Here is a 16,067-nt window from a genome sequence, read left to right on the forward strand (position 1 = left end):
AGAGCAATGAATTTCGTATTTTGATTGGACGATGAACAGAAACCAATATGTCAGCCCCCAGTAGTTGTTGACAAACTTAAGGTTAATTTGTAATTACATCGTTAAAACTACATTTCGTGAATCAGGTATCGTTCATACAGCCTCACTACACATTGAATGACCGCTTTGCATTCCGGTATGAAAATTGATTTCTAATTGACATAATAAATTATATTAATTAAATAATAAGCCCTACTGCAGACTGCAGTATCTGAATCTGTCTCATACTGTAAAATTATGACAGTGTGAATTTTTTTCATGTATTCATGGCAGGGACTGCTTCATATTGGACTTACCTGTTCATATTTATTAGGCTAAGCATATCTTTTTTCATGCATTATGATTGCCCAGGGTTTTACACTAACTTCATTTGTTTGATGATAAATAAAATAGAACTATATCGGAGCTAATCGCAAAAGGGATTATATCAGAGGCAGAGGTAAAACAGGTACATGTAGTCTGAAGATGGTAATGATGGTTCTGTTCTTAGTTCTTGTGAAAAATGAGACAAAATTTAGATAGCCCATAGGACTTCTATGAAAAATTTTCAAGTAGTTCTTTCCAAAATTAGAGTGGCACAGGACTACCGGACTACTGTTAGTGTCAATCCCTGTTGTTTGTTCAAGTTTGGTGACAGCTTGTAGCCTAACAGCTTAATAAGCACTGGTAAACTGCATAGCCAGTTAAATTCAAGTACATTTTCATTTTATAAATTTGCTCTCTTGGAAGCATTGTTAGAAACCCATGGTTGACTATGTTTCATACCTCCTCATGGTGATTGAGGCAAGTACAAAGCAAAGTCAATTGACTGTTGGTTTCCAACAATGTCTTGGGAGACAATTACACTTATTTTCAAAGTACTTGGGTTCAACAATTTGTGCGAAAGCAACTAGGACAAGGGTGCGAAGTCATATTATAAGTCTGCATCTAAGGATTGTTGCTAAAAAAAATATTTGAATACTCGCATACATCTTATCTCTCTTGGATAACAAAAGATCTTATAAAATTTAATCCAAAACCACGACCAACAAAGCGAATGTTGTTTGTCTTCCTACCCCTTGTTTAATTTGATTGGTTATAATTTTGCACATGTCATCCAAGTACATGTAAGTAGAGACTGCATGTATGTTTTATAGGGAACCTCTATCAACAAAATGTTTTTGTACATGTGGGAAACCTACAATGTACATTTCAATATTTTAAAACAGATGACTATAAAGCAATGGAAACATAACAAAAAAAAATGTCTTCAAGCTTAATACTGTCTTACACTTGAGCTTTTTTAAATTTGGGTGTTTCTGGTGTCAAGAATTTGTAAAATGGGTAAAAAACACTATATATCTGATTAGGGCCTGATGATTACTCTTAAGCGTTTCCAATTGTGCCAGCATGACAAAAATAATGGGTATGTAACAATGGCATACCCTTGATTGAAGACTGCCTATCTCTTAATTTGTTATATATTTTGATTCTTTTTATTTGATTATGGGTGATGTAACACAAAACCCCTTCAAAATGATCCTTGAAGATTCAAATAATGTCTAAATTTCGTAATGAAATTAAATTGAAGAATTCTTTAATTGCAGACTTAGAAGTGATATTGTTTACATGTACATGTATGCATCAACCCTCTGAAGATGACAGACTCAACAGCTTTCAGACAGATGGATGAGAAGCATGTCTCTGTTGATGTACAGTTGATGTTATGGTCACCAAAGTTTGACCTTGTAGCACTTTCCAATGTTCAAGGGGAGGTAATTCAGAAAATTTTGAATTCACTAGTGAATACAACTATACATGTATTATGTAAAAAGTTATTTGTTTATGTGGACTTTCATATGAATGCAAAAAATTGTATCACTCTGTTGTCATTGGTGTCTGTTAACTTAAGTTTATTTATGATAACTTGAGTACAACTTATCCGATCTTTTTGAATTCTTAGTTGTTTTTTTCTCCCATAGATAGCAAATAGACAAATCCAATCAATGTAATATTTGTTATGTAAAATAAAACTTCAATACAAGTCCTTTATTGTTGGTTTTGTTGCTAGGGGTTTTGATATTCAGTTTAATTTCAAAGTGAAATTTATCGTTTGGAGGTTTCATTTCTCAATTTATTTTACCCTTGGTGACAGTATTGAGTATATGACAGTATATATCTCTTCGAATGCTATTGGGTGCTAAAAAGAAACTTAATTGTCAGATTGAGTCACATGGACTGAGTAATATTTAAGTACAGCTCAATATAAGAATCAAGCGAATGCATGCAGTAAATGATTCATGCAAAATTTTAGCTCAAGAATATTTTGATTGGAAACCCTTCAGAACACCTTATACACAATGAATTTAACAATGAAAGTGTAATTGAAAATTGAGTTAAGCAGATATTTGCTGATAAAGTTTACTTTAGAATTCTACTATAAAAAAGTATGGAAAAATGTCCTGCAAAGTAAGAGGTGAAAATTTTCTTAATAATGCACTACATTTCTAGGGAAATATACATTCAAGGGTTACATTATTTCTTTAAAGTGTAGGTACTTTGGATTTTGTAGAAGGTACTTTTCATCATTTTCTTTATAAACATACTGGTATATGAGATTTTAAAATTCAGGAGGTACTTTTTAGTAACTAAGAAGGGTAAAAATACCTGGTACTGCCTCTTAAAGGAAGGCCTCAGTGATTAAATTTAATGGGAAATACTTGCTAAATGCAAGTTGAAATTTGAAAATATTTCCACTTATCAAATTTGCTAGTGGAATTCTATATGTCATGTAGGCAAAGTCCAGAAATAACCCAGAAAACTTCAAATTTAGCAAATGTAAATTTTTAGTACTTGCTAAATTTAGGTAGTGGAAAAAAATCTGAAATTTAGTTCCTGGGTCTGTACATTGGAGAGATTGATATCACCTATGCTACTTATTTATTAGTCTCTGTAAGAATCAGGCAGCGGATCAAACATAGCATGAAAAAAAAGACACCATTATGAAAGTTTAATTTGGCTTTTTGAAAAATTTCAGAACAAATTCAGTGATGCAGAGATCAAATAATGTTTTTTTTAATAGAGAACGCATGCTTGAGAGAAATTGTGTTGTATTAATGGTAGGTTTTTGACATGCATGTTTCTGAGTACCAAAATTTTGCCAAAACTGATACTTAAGGTTAAAGATTATAATGATGATGAATCATTCACTGTATGATTATTATACAGAATTATACTTATACAGGGGCTCAAATTTAATTTCAAAGGTCCTTGGACAGTCAATGGTCCACTTGAAAAAACCAAAAGTCCTCAATTAAGTGTCAATGAAATGTGTTGAAGGTCCAGGACCTATGAAAATGAAAGTTCCATAGTCCAAAACATCAGACCACTCTAATTTGAACTCCTGTTGATTTAATAAATAAGTGTTGAAAAATCTTTTATAATGAAATACAAATGTTGATGTACACATGATTTTGCAGGTCGTGTTACATAGATTATCATGGCAGAAAGTTTGGTCAGTAGCACCTCCTGGTGATGATATGAAAGTGACTTCCCTTGCCTGGAGACCAGATGGAAAAGGTGACAGATTAAGATTACCTCCTGTTTCATGGACTTTGCTTTTTTTCACTCTATGGAATGAATAGATAAAATTTCATCATAAAATTCTCCACTCCCAATGGATGGTTATATTTCAAATTTGGTTTGATGCTTAACATAGATGGGGTATATGTTTTAAGTGATTAAGATTGGTATACGATATCAACTTCCTGTATGAGTGGGGGTATCCTTAGCATGATGTATGCAAGATGGTGATGTCCCTTTGTCACCATCATACAGATCTGTTTATTTGTATGGATTGTCAGTATTTTACCCAGATTTTTATATAAATTTATGCAATATGGATTCGTCATGAAGTACGACTTTTCTACCAATCCGGAAAAAAACCCATATTTGCTCCGGGTTCCGGCAGTTGGTGTATGTTTTAAATGGGAATCGCTGCTGTTAAAAAAGCAAAAATGATAACGATCATATTTATCCAATTGGTCTGGAAAGCATGGATCAGAATGCCAGTTTCTGAAAAATGCAAAAACATAAGTTTTGAAGAAAGTGTCTCTTCTCTGTTAAAACTGAAATAAGACACTTTTGTGAACATTTACGTGAGAAAGTAGGTATGCGTTAACAAATTATGATGGAAATTGGAGATAACTGAAAAATTCCATTAGTATTACTGAAGATAACAAAAAGGGGTAAACACCTCTGCATCATACAGTGTTTACAAAAATGTACTATAAGTCAATGTGGTGTATAAGTTGAAAAAAAAACATAAATAAGTCGGATTTGGCAAATTAGTCGAGGGTCAGACGTGCATTTATATCTTACGTGTCAGTGGAGATTCATCATCAGAGTTGAGCAGTTTGTTTTCAACAGCATATTGTTCCAGCGATGTTACTAAGTATAAGATTTTTGAATTGAATAAATATATGTGTTTTTTGTTATAGTGTATATTGTCCGCGAGTTCAGTTATTTTTATTGAATGGTGTGTCAACGGCTCTGAAGCCATAGATCATCAAGAGTATGAAATTGTAAACATGACAAACGTGGGCACTCATGTGTGAAATAAGCAGGAAATTTGTTTGATGAGTTGGTCATAATTACTAGCGGTAATTAGTAAACAATATCACATGGTATTACAAAATACAAAAAAAAATAATCGTTACCTGCAATTTTGGTTGCAATTAGCAATTTAGATAATACCTTAATTGAATTATAATTTGAGCCATGCGCGAATGTGTTACAACATACCGTAAAGGGGTATAAATGTGCATATTAAAGGACCGATAACTCCAAAACACTCGATAATGTTTTTCAAGTTAAAAAAGAGTCTCGTTAAAGTGTTAGAGTTTATTTATATATTTTAATGGTTTCAAGGTCCCAGAGTTTTTATTAACATCATTGTATTTATTCATAATAGTGGCAATGATGTGGATGTGGCATTAATGTTCGAATTCAAACGCTAGTTTGAGTGACGGCTTTGTTGATTGCAGTTTACCAAAAATTTTGAATTAAAGCAATTGAAAGTGAACTAAACAAATCTAATGAAAAGCATTGTTGATGAACATTTTTCTTGAAAAATCTGTAGATAAGTAGAAGTGGATGATAAGTTGAGGCTGACACTTTGCTGAAAAAAAATAACTTATTATCCGGAAAAATACGGTACATATCAGATTTGGTTTAATCTGCTTTTGGATTTTAATGAAAGGAATCTTCATATAATCAAAAAATTACTACACCAAGGTTTTCAATGTCACAAGTTCGTAAATATATTCACAAAAGAAAGATAGGTATTCTTTAAAGTCAACCACACATGACTAAATCAATAAAAACTATGTTTTTTACACGACAGTATACATAAACACCCTATGTACGGTAAGATATTGCTTGAGTGATAAAGAAAAATTGTATACATATAATGTATTTTGTTTGATTTCATGTTTCAGTTTTAGCAGTAAGCTACTCCACTGGCAAGATCAACCTGTATGATATCGAGAACACAGAAGTTCTCCATACTATAGAGCTGCAATGGGAGATAACCAGCTTGACATGGATTAACCAATCAATCACAGAGGGTTCTACATGGTCCTCTGAACCATACTTAGAGGATGATTTCAATCATTTCTTACCTAAGTTACTTCCCCTGTCTAAAAGGTAAATGTGGTAAAGTTTTCAAACAAAACTTTTAATCATTAAGTTACTTCCCCTGTCTAAAAGGTAAATGTGGTAAAGTTTTCAAACAAAACTTTTAATCATTAAGTTACTTCCCCTGTCTAAAAGGTAAATGTGGTAAAGTTTTCAAACAAAACTTTTAATCATTAAGTTACTTCCCCTGTCTAAAAGGTAAATGTGGTAAAGTTTTCAAACAAAACTTTTAATCATTAAGTTGAGGATGCTGTTTGTTACAAAATTTATTTTACTCTGGTCCCAGTGCCACAAAACTTGAAAAAAATACTTAAGTCTGAGAAAATTATTAAATGTTTGTAATGTCTTCAATTTCAAAGATTGATTGGAGTTACCATGGAAGTTAAGAACATTCTCAGACTGAAGTACTTTTTAACTTATCTGGCCCTGGGCCTGGGTATGTAGGTCAGAACTTCTTTATCGTTTCTATCTTTTTGTGAACATCCTTTTCCAAATTAGTTTTTGTTGGTAAGTAACTTTTTGAACTAAGAGAGTACTGAGCAGGTCACCAAGTGTTTAGTCTACACAAACTGTTAAGTCAACACATTTTGTAGTTTTATAGCAAATTAGATAAAAGTGGTTTCTCCTTCATTACCATTTAAGATGTGCTTGTATGTAAATGCAGCTTTAGAGCAAGAATAATGTCCAACATAGAAGCAACTTCTTCATTATTGTACACCTGCTTCAATTTTTAGACAGTCTTACAATTTGATCGTGATCTACACTGTGTTGTTGATCTAATTTAAATAGTTTTCAGTCCAGCATAAACAATGTAAAAATGGTCAACCTGATCATGATATCTGGCAAAAAAAAATTCACACAGCTATGCAATAGAAAAATAGCAAAAAAAATGTAGAACTCATTGCTACTTTGAGAAAAAATATATAAAGCACAGGTAGATTACCTAGAATTCTATTGAAAGTGGTCCCGCCATATGTTCAAAAAATGAATTAAGATGTGGGGAAATGAGACAGGTATATTTTTACTTCTAAAGAGTGACCAAAGTATTACTTTCCAATTTATATGGAAATTGAACTGGTTATCACATCTCAAATTTTGAAAATAACAATAATAGATTGTAAAATTAGAGGAAATAAAATAAAATAAAATAAAATTAGAGCATTTCAAAATAAAATAAAATCAAATAACTTCATTACAACAATACTACATAAATTGTTTTTATAACCGACTTAACCGACGTTGGGTTCATAAATAGCTATTCAGTGCATGCATACATGTAATATACATTTTCAAAGCAATAAGACAAACAGTTATAAAAAGACAGACACATACAGTATACAAACATAAATAGCAATTAAGAGCAAATCAAGCAAAGGAGCTAAACGCAAAACAGGCAGAAACAAAAAAAAAATAATAATTAAAACAAACATTTGGTTTTGGGATTACTGCTCCAGGCATGGGTCAACAGTCGCTACAAGCAACACAAGAACATTACATATTCATCTGTGAATTTAAGTTTTAAATTTATATTTCAGCTACAGTCCACTGAACACCAAAGGAGCCTCTGTGTAAGTTTTGTTTCAGTTACTAGCTTCATAAAATCACATCTTACAACATTTAATAGTTTTTTGGTCCATTTTTTTTAATGTTTGGTTTGGCCTAATAACACACTTCTATTGATATAGATATATCCTAAAATTTTGATGATGTAAAAATTTTTATCACATATTGGTGTTATCCATTCCTTATTTCCTCTATATTTGGAAGCTATATTTTCCTTTCTAAAATTAATAGTATATAGAATCTACAACAATAGTGAGTTGATTATGGAAATTTCTCACAGCGAAGGAAATATCTTAATCCACAAGCTAAAGTTGTAGATTTTATTTCTCTTAATTTTTTTAAAACACAATCTCCAACATCATTTGGCATCTGTGTCATGGTGGAAATTTTAGCTATTGGCTGTCTATAACATTAATAGTTGTTATGGAAGAACTATGTTAGAAATGTCATTATGTTGCTTTCAACCAACGAGATTTTATAGATGATGTGATACAATCACACAACAACCAATCACCCCTTTTTATTTCAGACAATCAGGACCGGAGAACTTGAATCCCTCTAGGGACAAGAAATGTTTTTTCACACTGGTCAACAATTGTGAAAATTGATTACAAATTTTAGAAATTAGATATACACTTTCCTATTAACATTTAGTATATATCTATATCATACACATTAAGATGCTTTTCTAATTTTTAGAATTCATAAAATTAGAAAGCTTGTATGGATATTTAAGCCACTAAAAAGGCTCCCAGTGTTGCAAATGAAGAGGCTAAAAAAAAAACAAAAACATTTCATTGCATCAAATTTATGATTTATTTGATTTATTCCACTTTGTCCATGGGTGGACATAGGGCGACTACAGTTTCTCTCCATTCGCTTCGGTTTTGGGGGGTGGTGTTACAATTCTTCTTCATAAATTTGATCATTAACTCTGATCAAATTTATGAAGACCATTCAAATCTAGTTTCTTTGTTCTCAGGACATATTTTTATGGAAACTTTTTATTTCCCCCAAATGTGATGAAGATGCTTTTGCATTGTTAGTAGCCAATTTAAAATTATGTAGGAGGTATAGTTTGTTTTTATTTACTTAAAATAATTGTTATACTTAAGATGTAAAGTGATATATTACTTTCAGGGAAGAGAATGTTGAAGACAGCAAGAAATTGAAAGACCAAAAAGAGTAAGAAAAAATACAAAGCTCTAGGATTTTCATGCTTCTGATTGAGAATCGAGGATAAAACCTTTTAATATTTTCCAGAGACTATAATTTAAATTCAAGATCTTTGTGAACAGTTAAGCAAGTCAAGACCACTAGAATTCTGACAAATAAAAGAATATCAAGCCTCCATGACTAAAGCAGGAGCAATGCAATACACTTCATTCACCTTTGTCATATGACCATCTATATTACCACTGGTATTACTTCTGTGCTGGCAGTTGGCCACATGTAAAAGTTGATAAACTTATGTTAGATTTTCCAGTTATTTTTTGTATCCTATTCCATTATTAAAACAAGTCAATTTATCATGTTCATGCACAAATAGAAAAAAATACTGAAATTTGATCTCTCTGTAACAAATTTACTTTCACCTGTCACTATAAAATACTTGTGATACATGTTTGTTGGGATGAATTATGGTCACATTTCTTCTGAAAAAGCTGCATTTTAAGGAAATCTACCTACAGAAGGAAAGAACTCTTGCATCATTTCACACCGCTGTAAGTGTGATGTTATGCTACCAAAGCACACATTGCCTGTGATTTCAATAGTTCTTTTGTAAACATGGTCTATAACCTTCCTTTCTGAGGAAATATAAACTGCATCTTCAGTATGTCGTCTTCTTTAGAAATTTGCTAATTGCTCCTGTTACATTCTGATATTTGTATCCTATTTATGATTGAGAAGTCTCTACACTTAAGTGCCAATTGGTACATGCTTTAAAGTAAACGGGGGAAAAACTTGCATAATAAACATATTTTCTCATTTCTAGGTTGAACTTACTGATAGCTAGCTGTGGGAAGCAGGACATCCATATGTTTGCCTATGGTGTGTACCCTATAGTGGTCATGGCCGTTGATCATGTGGATGATTGTAAGGTAATAAAAACAATTAAAGTGATACTGAAGGTAAAAACTACAGGAAATCTTTGGACCAAAAGGACTACGCATTAAGAATAAACTGTACTATACATAAGAACTAAAAGTACACACAGCAAAAACAAAAGCAGGCAGACTACTTAAAACAGAGGGTGAACTCAGGTGCTACGGAAGGGTAAGCAGTTCCTGCTTCTTGCAAAACACCCTCTATGCTGCTAAGAAATGTAATTTGTAAAGGTGGTAAGAATTATCTTAGAGGGAAATGTTCATGACATTGAAACTTGAAGGCAGAATACATACCAAACAAGGCTTATTAAAAATTCACCAACTAAGAATAAAAAAAAGAAATGTAGACAGTTTACCAAGTACACAACAAGTTGGTACATGAAAGGGAGATAACTCAATTTTATTGAGGTACAATCTTTTGAACATAGAAATGATTCAATTCTGCTTTGTTATCCAGATAGAGAAAGTTCATACAGCTGCAGTATCACAAGACCTGAAAAGCCTTGTATTAATAGCAGAAGTCAGTCATGAAGCTGCTAAAGAAACTCTGTTTAGAGCAATGACTGTAAGTATCACAACAATATACATGTGTCAAGTCAGAAAATATCATAGTGAGCCTGATAGGGTGAGATATGATGGTTTGTCAAGATGTCGCAATCAATTTGACCTAACATTGTCATTGGAAATTGCTGATATTTGTTTAGTATCACCGCAGTAACTTGATATAGAAAATGTCAGGCAGTTAGAACAATTGAAAATGATTTTGCTAAAGTGAATTTAAGGCATTATTTGCATTGCAGTGAAGAAAAAGAGTATTGAAATAACTATGCAATAGGTATTAATCATGGTTCAAGAAAGTTCTCCCTAGAAATTTCACATAGCTCCATGAAAATTTGAAAAACATTGATTCCTGAAAATTACAGTACAATGGAAATGAAATTGCACTGGTTAGAAAATCATAGCCCCATGTTCTTAATATATTCTGTTATGATAAACTCTAAGATAGTAACAGGGTAAAAAGTATAGCCCCATGGTCTTATTACATTCTGTTATGATACATTGTTAAATAGTAACAGGGTAAAAATTATAGCCCCATGGTCTTATTACATTCTGTTATGATAAACTTCTAAGATAGTAACAGGGTAAAACATATAGCACTACAGTCTTATTACATTCTGTTATGATTAACTCTAAGAGATTAACAGGGTAAAACATATAGCTCCATGATACAATTATGATATGCTATTCAAGTGAAAAACTGGACTGATTTCAAATTTTTCATTAAGAAATTCAAATTTTTTTCATTTAATTTTTGTATGCTTTTGACGGATGTAGGGTAAACACTGTCTATTTGTACGTCTGTCTTCAAGGCATACACTAAGTGTTAGCATTATTGAAGTTTTAACACAACCTAAGTGGATATTCAGATATCACAAAAATTATTAGTAGAAAATTCCATTCAGAACAAAAAATTACTTCCACATTAATAGTCTTAAATAGCGAAAAAAATACTGAAGCGTGGTCAATAGAACAATTCAAATGATATAATTTTAATAAATGCAACAATTTCTGAAATTACAGTATAATACATCACTGATAGCGTCACGAGACAAAGAGTTACGGATGCTGGCATTGAAATGTGGTCAGGTTGCTTCCCTTATAGCTGTAAGTAATTTTTTGATTAGATACCAGTTTAATTTATAATTCTTTAACTCCCCTATGAAGTATTGATATCTGATATACCTTATAGAAGTTTTTTACTTTCATAATCTGTTTGAGTGACTGGAGTAATTATTTAAAAAAAAAACAATTCTATTTTATGTTACTTCAAGTAGTTTAGATAAAAAATGTCATAGATCAATGTAAAGAATAAAACCATTGAAGACTAGTAGTATCTAGCATCAGCAGATACACTAGGAATCTCACATCCAATGGCAAAGATATCATTTCCATGCCAAAGCACTGGCTATAGATAACACAAAAATATTTTTTTTGTCTGAATGGTGAAAAATTTGTCTGTGTCAATGGTGTGTGATACTTTAATTTTCCTGACATCTGAAGCAAAATATAGTGTATTGTGTCATGTTGGCAACAATGAAAAAATCACCAACTCTTGATTAATTCAACTGATGTGTCTTGTGGACAATGATGCTTATGATATTGCACTTAAAACATCCCAGAATATATGTAATCATAAGATTCTTCATGCTTTTAGCCGTTTTTGATTGGTCTTTGCCCTAAAGTTTATACTTGCATGGACTTCACCAGATCGTTCATACATGCATGAATGCCAGTCTACTGGGTTCAACACATTTAAAAAAAATAATTCCCAAATGTCGGGATAGAATTTTAAGGATTAAACAGCTATTTTCAGTCATTCATGCATGTATGAACGGATCTCTCCACTCCCAATTATTACCTGGATGGCCTTTAAAAAAAGGTCGTTCATTAAGTTTGGAAGCTCTGAGATCAGTTCATACATGCATGAATGACCGAAAATAGCTGTTTAATCCTTATAATGTTGTTAGATGAAAGTTTGAACTTTGATCTGTTTGTATTGTAGTATTTACAGTTGACAGTTCAACAGATGTCTGAATCTTGGGAAGATATTTTAATGGAGATGGATTCTAAACTATTAAAATTTGCCCAAGAAAAAAAGGTACATTATAGCGGATAATTTTACTAATTGCTAAATTAAATGATTTGCTCTTGGAATAGGGGTTTTACAACTTTTATGTCTTCAGATTTAATGGAATGAAAATCATATGTAAAATATCTGGACTTAAATTTGGCAAACATTTATTTTTGGGATTCCCCAAACCTTGTGAATATAGCAAAAATTTGAATCTCATGGAAATTTCCCACTGTATGGTATTTCAATAGTTTACTTACATGAGTGATTTACAAGGACAAATAGCTGTAAAACTAGATAGGATATTTGAATACCTGTGAACAGAAATAGACTCTGTAAGTGTAATATTTAAGTACCAGTCCACATAAAATTTTGACACTGCCAATAGTAAAGTGATTCATGGTGAAGAAAAACCCACAATGCTTTTTTAGTCTACATATGCTATACATATGCTAAACAACAATCTTTTCTGCATTCAAATCTGCACTTTTTAAGAAAATCATATATTCATCTCGCACAAAAATAAACCAAAATGAAGCTAAATCAAGAACAATAACTCTTCCAAAGTGCCAATTTCATGTACAATCTATATGAGTTTTTTCTCAAAAGCGCAACAACATAATGAAAAACTAAGACTGGTTATGTGACCAGTAAGTGTTTCTGAACAAAAAATAGGACTGAATTCAGTGGGTTTTTAACATGCATGAATCACCTTCTGTCAGATTTTTATAAAGACTGCTACTTAACTACTGTGTTTTTTTACACATTAGCATACAGTCAAACCTGTATTGAGTGAACTCCTGTATTCAACAATAACCTGTCTTAAAAAAATATGATTATAATATCTCTATGTAGTGCATGCTATGTCAAGTTAAGCTGTATATAAGGTTCACATGTCTTATGTGACAGTGATTTTGATCTCCATTGGAAGGTTGCTTAGGTGTAAGTGTTAGTAAGAATCAGGCAAAAATATAAGAAAGATACATGTCAATACCCCACTGATCTGACAATGAAATATCACTCAAAGATGCTTTCACCATGTGAAATGACCATTATTCGTTCTCTGTATCATTGGATTTGATCAGAAATTTTTCAATAGAATCGTTCAAAATGAGGTTTTTTATAGAGTTAAAAGCCCTTGAAATGTTCATTTTCAGTGCATTTCAATGAAATTGTAACTCAATGATCCAGCATGATATGGAAAATCTTGTCTGTTTTCCTTGATTCTGATTGTACAAATAGGTAAATTACACTATCTAAATGATGGTTTTTTTCATACCATGTTTCACATACTGCCTGATTCTTACAGGGACTAACACTTAAGAAAGGTATGACTATATATTTATATAAGATCTTTTTCATGTTCAATTATCTAAAACTACCAAAGTAAAACCACAGGAAATTAAGTTGATTTGTTTCAGATAAGAAAATTAAATTTTCTAACCAAGAAGGAAGACTACAAATAAAACATTTACAAATATTCTGTATATATATGTCTAAGATGGCTAAAAAACCTGGTGTATAATTTTGTATCTATTCTTTTTTATAAGCTGTTTCATTAAGCATGACATGACAGGTAAAAGTTTTTGGATCTACAATATGGTTTACCATTACTTATTTTATTGAATTAAACTTTCACAAACCTACTGACTAAAAGAATAAAATTGTAAACAGACTTGTATAGAAACTTGTTCGAGATTAGATTCATCTTGACAGTGAAAATTTCTACAGTCTCTGAACTGCATCTATATGAAGGAGTGATAACAGCTGACTGATTGGTCGCTGATGGATTGATGACCGGTGACCAATCTGATTGCAGTTTTGTTATTTAAAATGACGGATGATTGGTTTATGTAAATTTAAGAAGTTTCATTGGAATGAATCCAGTATAATTCCATATTAAATTTACCTTGAATTTAAGGTATTAAATTCACATATATTGTATTTTGTTAAAAATAAAACAAATGTAAAATAAAATTTATTAATTCATATTTAAATCAATTGTATTAAGTACATATGTGTAAAAATTGACAAAGAAACTACAGAATTAGTAAAATATATTTACCGCTCAGTGGCCACGTGATGCAATCAACGGTTTAACTTATAGGTTTGATGGATCGATGACTGATCTGAAATTGATCGGTGATCATTGCCCGATCACAGTTATAGTTGCATGGATCGGCTCAGGTATTGTAGTTGTTAATTATTTTGTTTTTTTAATATGTTTTTGTTCTTCTATATTTTAAGTACAATGTATGTACTGTTTTAGGCTGCATGCAGTGGAACAGTTAGTAATGATTTCCTGGAGTTACTGTTATTTGGTATACCAAGGTATGGGATACTTCATCGATATCATCTGGGTACTTCCTCTACCTCCTTTGAAAGTAATTAAGTACCAGTCCATATAAAATTCAGACCGAACAGAAAGTAGAATGGAGTGTTATTAGATTTTATGTCCATTGACTGTGCAGAACAATTGATAGGTCTAATTTTAATTAGATTGCTTATTTATTATTCTTAAATGAAATATACATAAAGGTAAGGAGTCATTCCTTATAAGGGCTGTTTCATATAATCTAGAACATTCCCAACTAAGGCACAACCTTAATTTTGCATCATTTCTATGCAATTTTAAGTTTTAATATAGAACTCAGCAGTGATTTATGAAGTTGGTGGACCATGGTATGGTAACAGTGTATTTGACCTACTTGGGAGGAGAACAGTGTTTTACAGAAATAGCCAGAAATTAATTATTTCTTTGAAAATATAAAATGCATCCATATCTCAAGGAAACAGATATGATAATACTTAAGTGAAAGTGGATGTGTCTCTAATTAAAATCATTTTATTGGAAATTCTCATATTACATGCTTCAAAGCTTCAGACCACAGCCATGGTAAAAAAGGGATGAACATATAACCAATATCTTAGAAATAGGACCGTCTTTTTTGTGGCGTCAAAAATAAATTTTACCCACATTTACAGATGTCACAATGGAATTTTATGCAAAAACAATTGCCATTTTTTGCAACCCAAGTGCTGTGTCTATTGAAAAATATGAAGAAACTGGTCGTATTAGAATTGAAATAAACCATGGAAACTCCATTTTATAATTGTTTTTTCATGGGCTGGCAATTTGTGTTGTTACCCCTCACTCCCTCACTATCGCTCGAGTTAAAATAATGTGACATAAATGGCCAATGGTAAAACAATGATAAAATGGAGTTTCTGTGATTTATTTCTGTGATAAAAATAATTTAATCAAATTACAATATAATGTCAGTGTTTTTATTTATTGTTGTTTATGTTGTTATAACTTTGACTTGAACATGTTCTGGTAACTTTGACTTGAACATGTTGTGGTAACTTTGACTTGAACATGTTCTGATAACTTTGACTTGGACATGTTCTGGTAACTTTGACTTGAACATGTTCTGGTAACTTTGACTTGAACATGTTCTGATAAATTTGACTTGGACATGTTGTGGTAACTTTGACTTGAACATGTTCTGATGACTTTGGCTGGAACATGTTCTGATAACTTTGACTTGAACATGTTCTGATAACTTTGACTTGGACATGTTCTGGTAACTTTGACTTGATCATGTTCTGATAACTTTGACTTGAACATGTTCTGATAACTTTGACTTGCACATGGTTCTACCATTTTGACTAAGTCTATATTTGTTTTTTTATTGTATAATTTCAGCATGGAATTAAAGACATTTCTGTTGCATGAGTTAACAGACAAGGTGAGTCATTATCTAAGAAACAATCCTGTTTTTTTTTAATTTGCTTTACAACAGGCTGGTGATCATGTCAATTTATTTACCCAGAGTGGTGAACATTTTCATCGAAAGTTTTACCAAATGATAAATTTGAATCTAAATGAAATGTTTCAATTTTTAAATTATTGCAAATTTGTACTTTTTGGAAATTGATAAATTATATACTGCTGGACAGAGCCATTATTAGAAAGCATAACACACCAGTGACTTCATTACATTATACTACCATGAATTCTTTGTGGTAGTGATTCCAAAGCTATG

General features: G+C 31.7%; 1 protein-coding gene across 3 annotated transcripts in view; it reads left to right on the top strand.

The window, feature by feature from the left end:
- Positions 1–5: 5 nt before the first annotated feature.
- Positions 6–16,067, top strand: part of LOC148620646 (anaphase-promoting complex subunit 4-like) — a 56,676-nt gene continuing 40,614 nt past the window's right edge. Inside the window, exons 1-12 of one of the 3 annotated variants that reach the window (XM_088574318.1) lie at positions 6–81; positions 1,626–1,793; positions 3,498–3,597; positions 5,517–5,724; positions 7,251–7,283; positions 8,419–8,463; positions 9,275–9,380; positions 9,844–9,951; positions 10,968–11,051; positions 11,950–12,045; positions 14,288–14,349; positions 15,728–15,770. In XM_088574318.1, coding sequence (XP_088430444.1) covers positions 1,677–1,793; positions 3,498–3,597; positions 5,517–5,724; positions 7,251–7,283; positions 8,419–8,463; positions 9,275–9,380; positions 9,844–9,951; positions 10,968–11,051; positions 11,950–12,045; positions 14,288–14,349; positions 15,728–15,770 — 1,002 coding nt within the window. In that variant the 5' untranslated portion in view covers positions 6–81; positions 1,626–1,676. Of the gene's footprint in view, positions 176–1,625; positions 1,794–3,497; positions 3,598–5,516; positions 5,725–7,250; positions 7,284–8,418; positions 8,464–9,274; positions 9,381–9,843; positions 9,952–10,967; positions 11,052–11,949; positions 12,046–14,287; positions 14,350–15,727; positions 15,771–16,067 lie in introns of all 3 variants that reach the window. The other 2 variants (XM_088574319.1, XM_088574317.1) reach the window with 2 other exon arrangements.

The sequence above is a fragment of the Perna viridis genome, chromosome 3 (genome assembly GCF_037379345.1).
Source record: "Perna viridis isolate PV_CMFRI_1.1 ecotype Kerala chromosome 3, ASM3737934v1, whole genome shotgun sequence".
Lineage (NCBI taxonomy): Eukaryota > Metazoa > Mollusca > Bivalvia > Mytilida > Mytilidae > Perna > Perna viridis.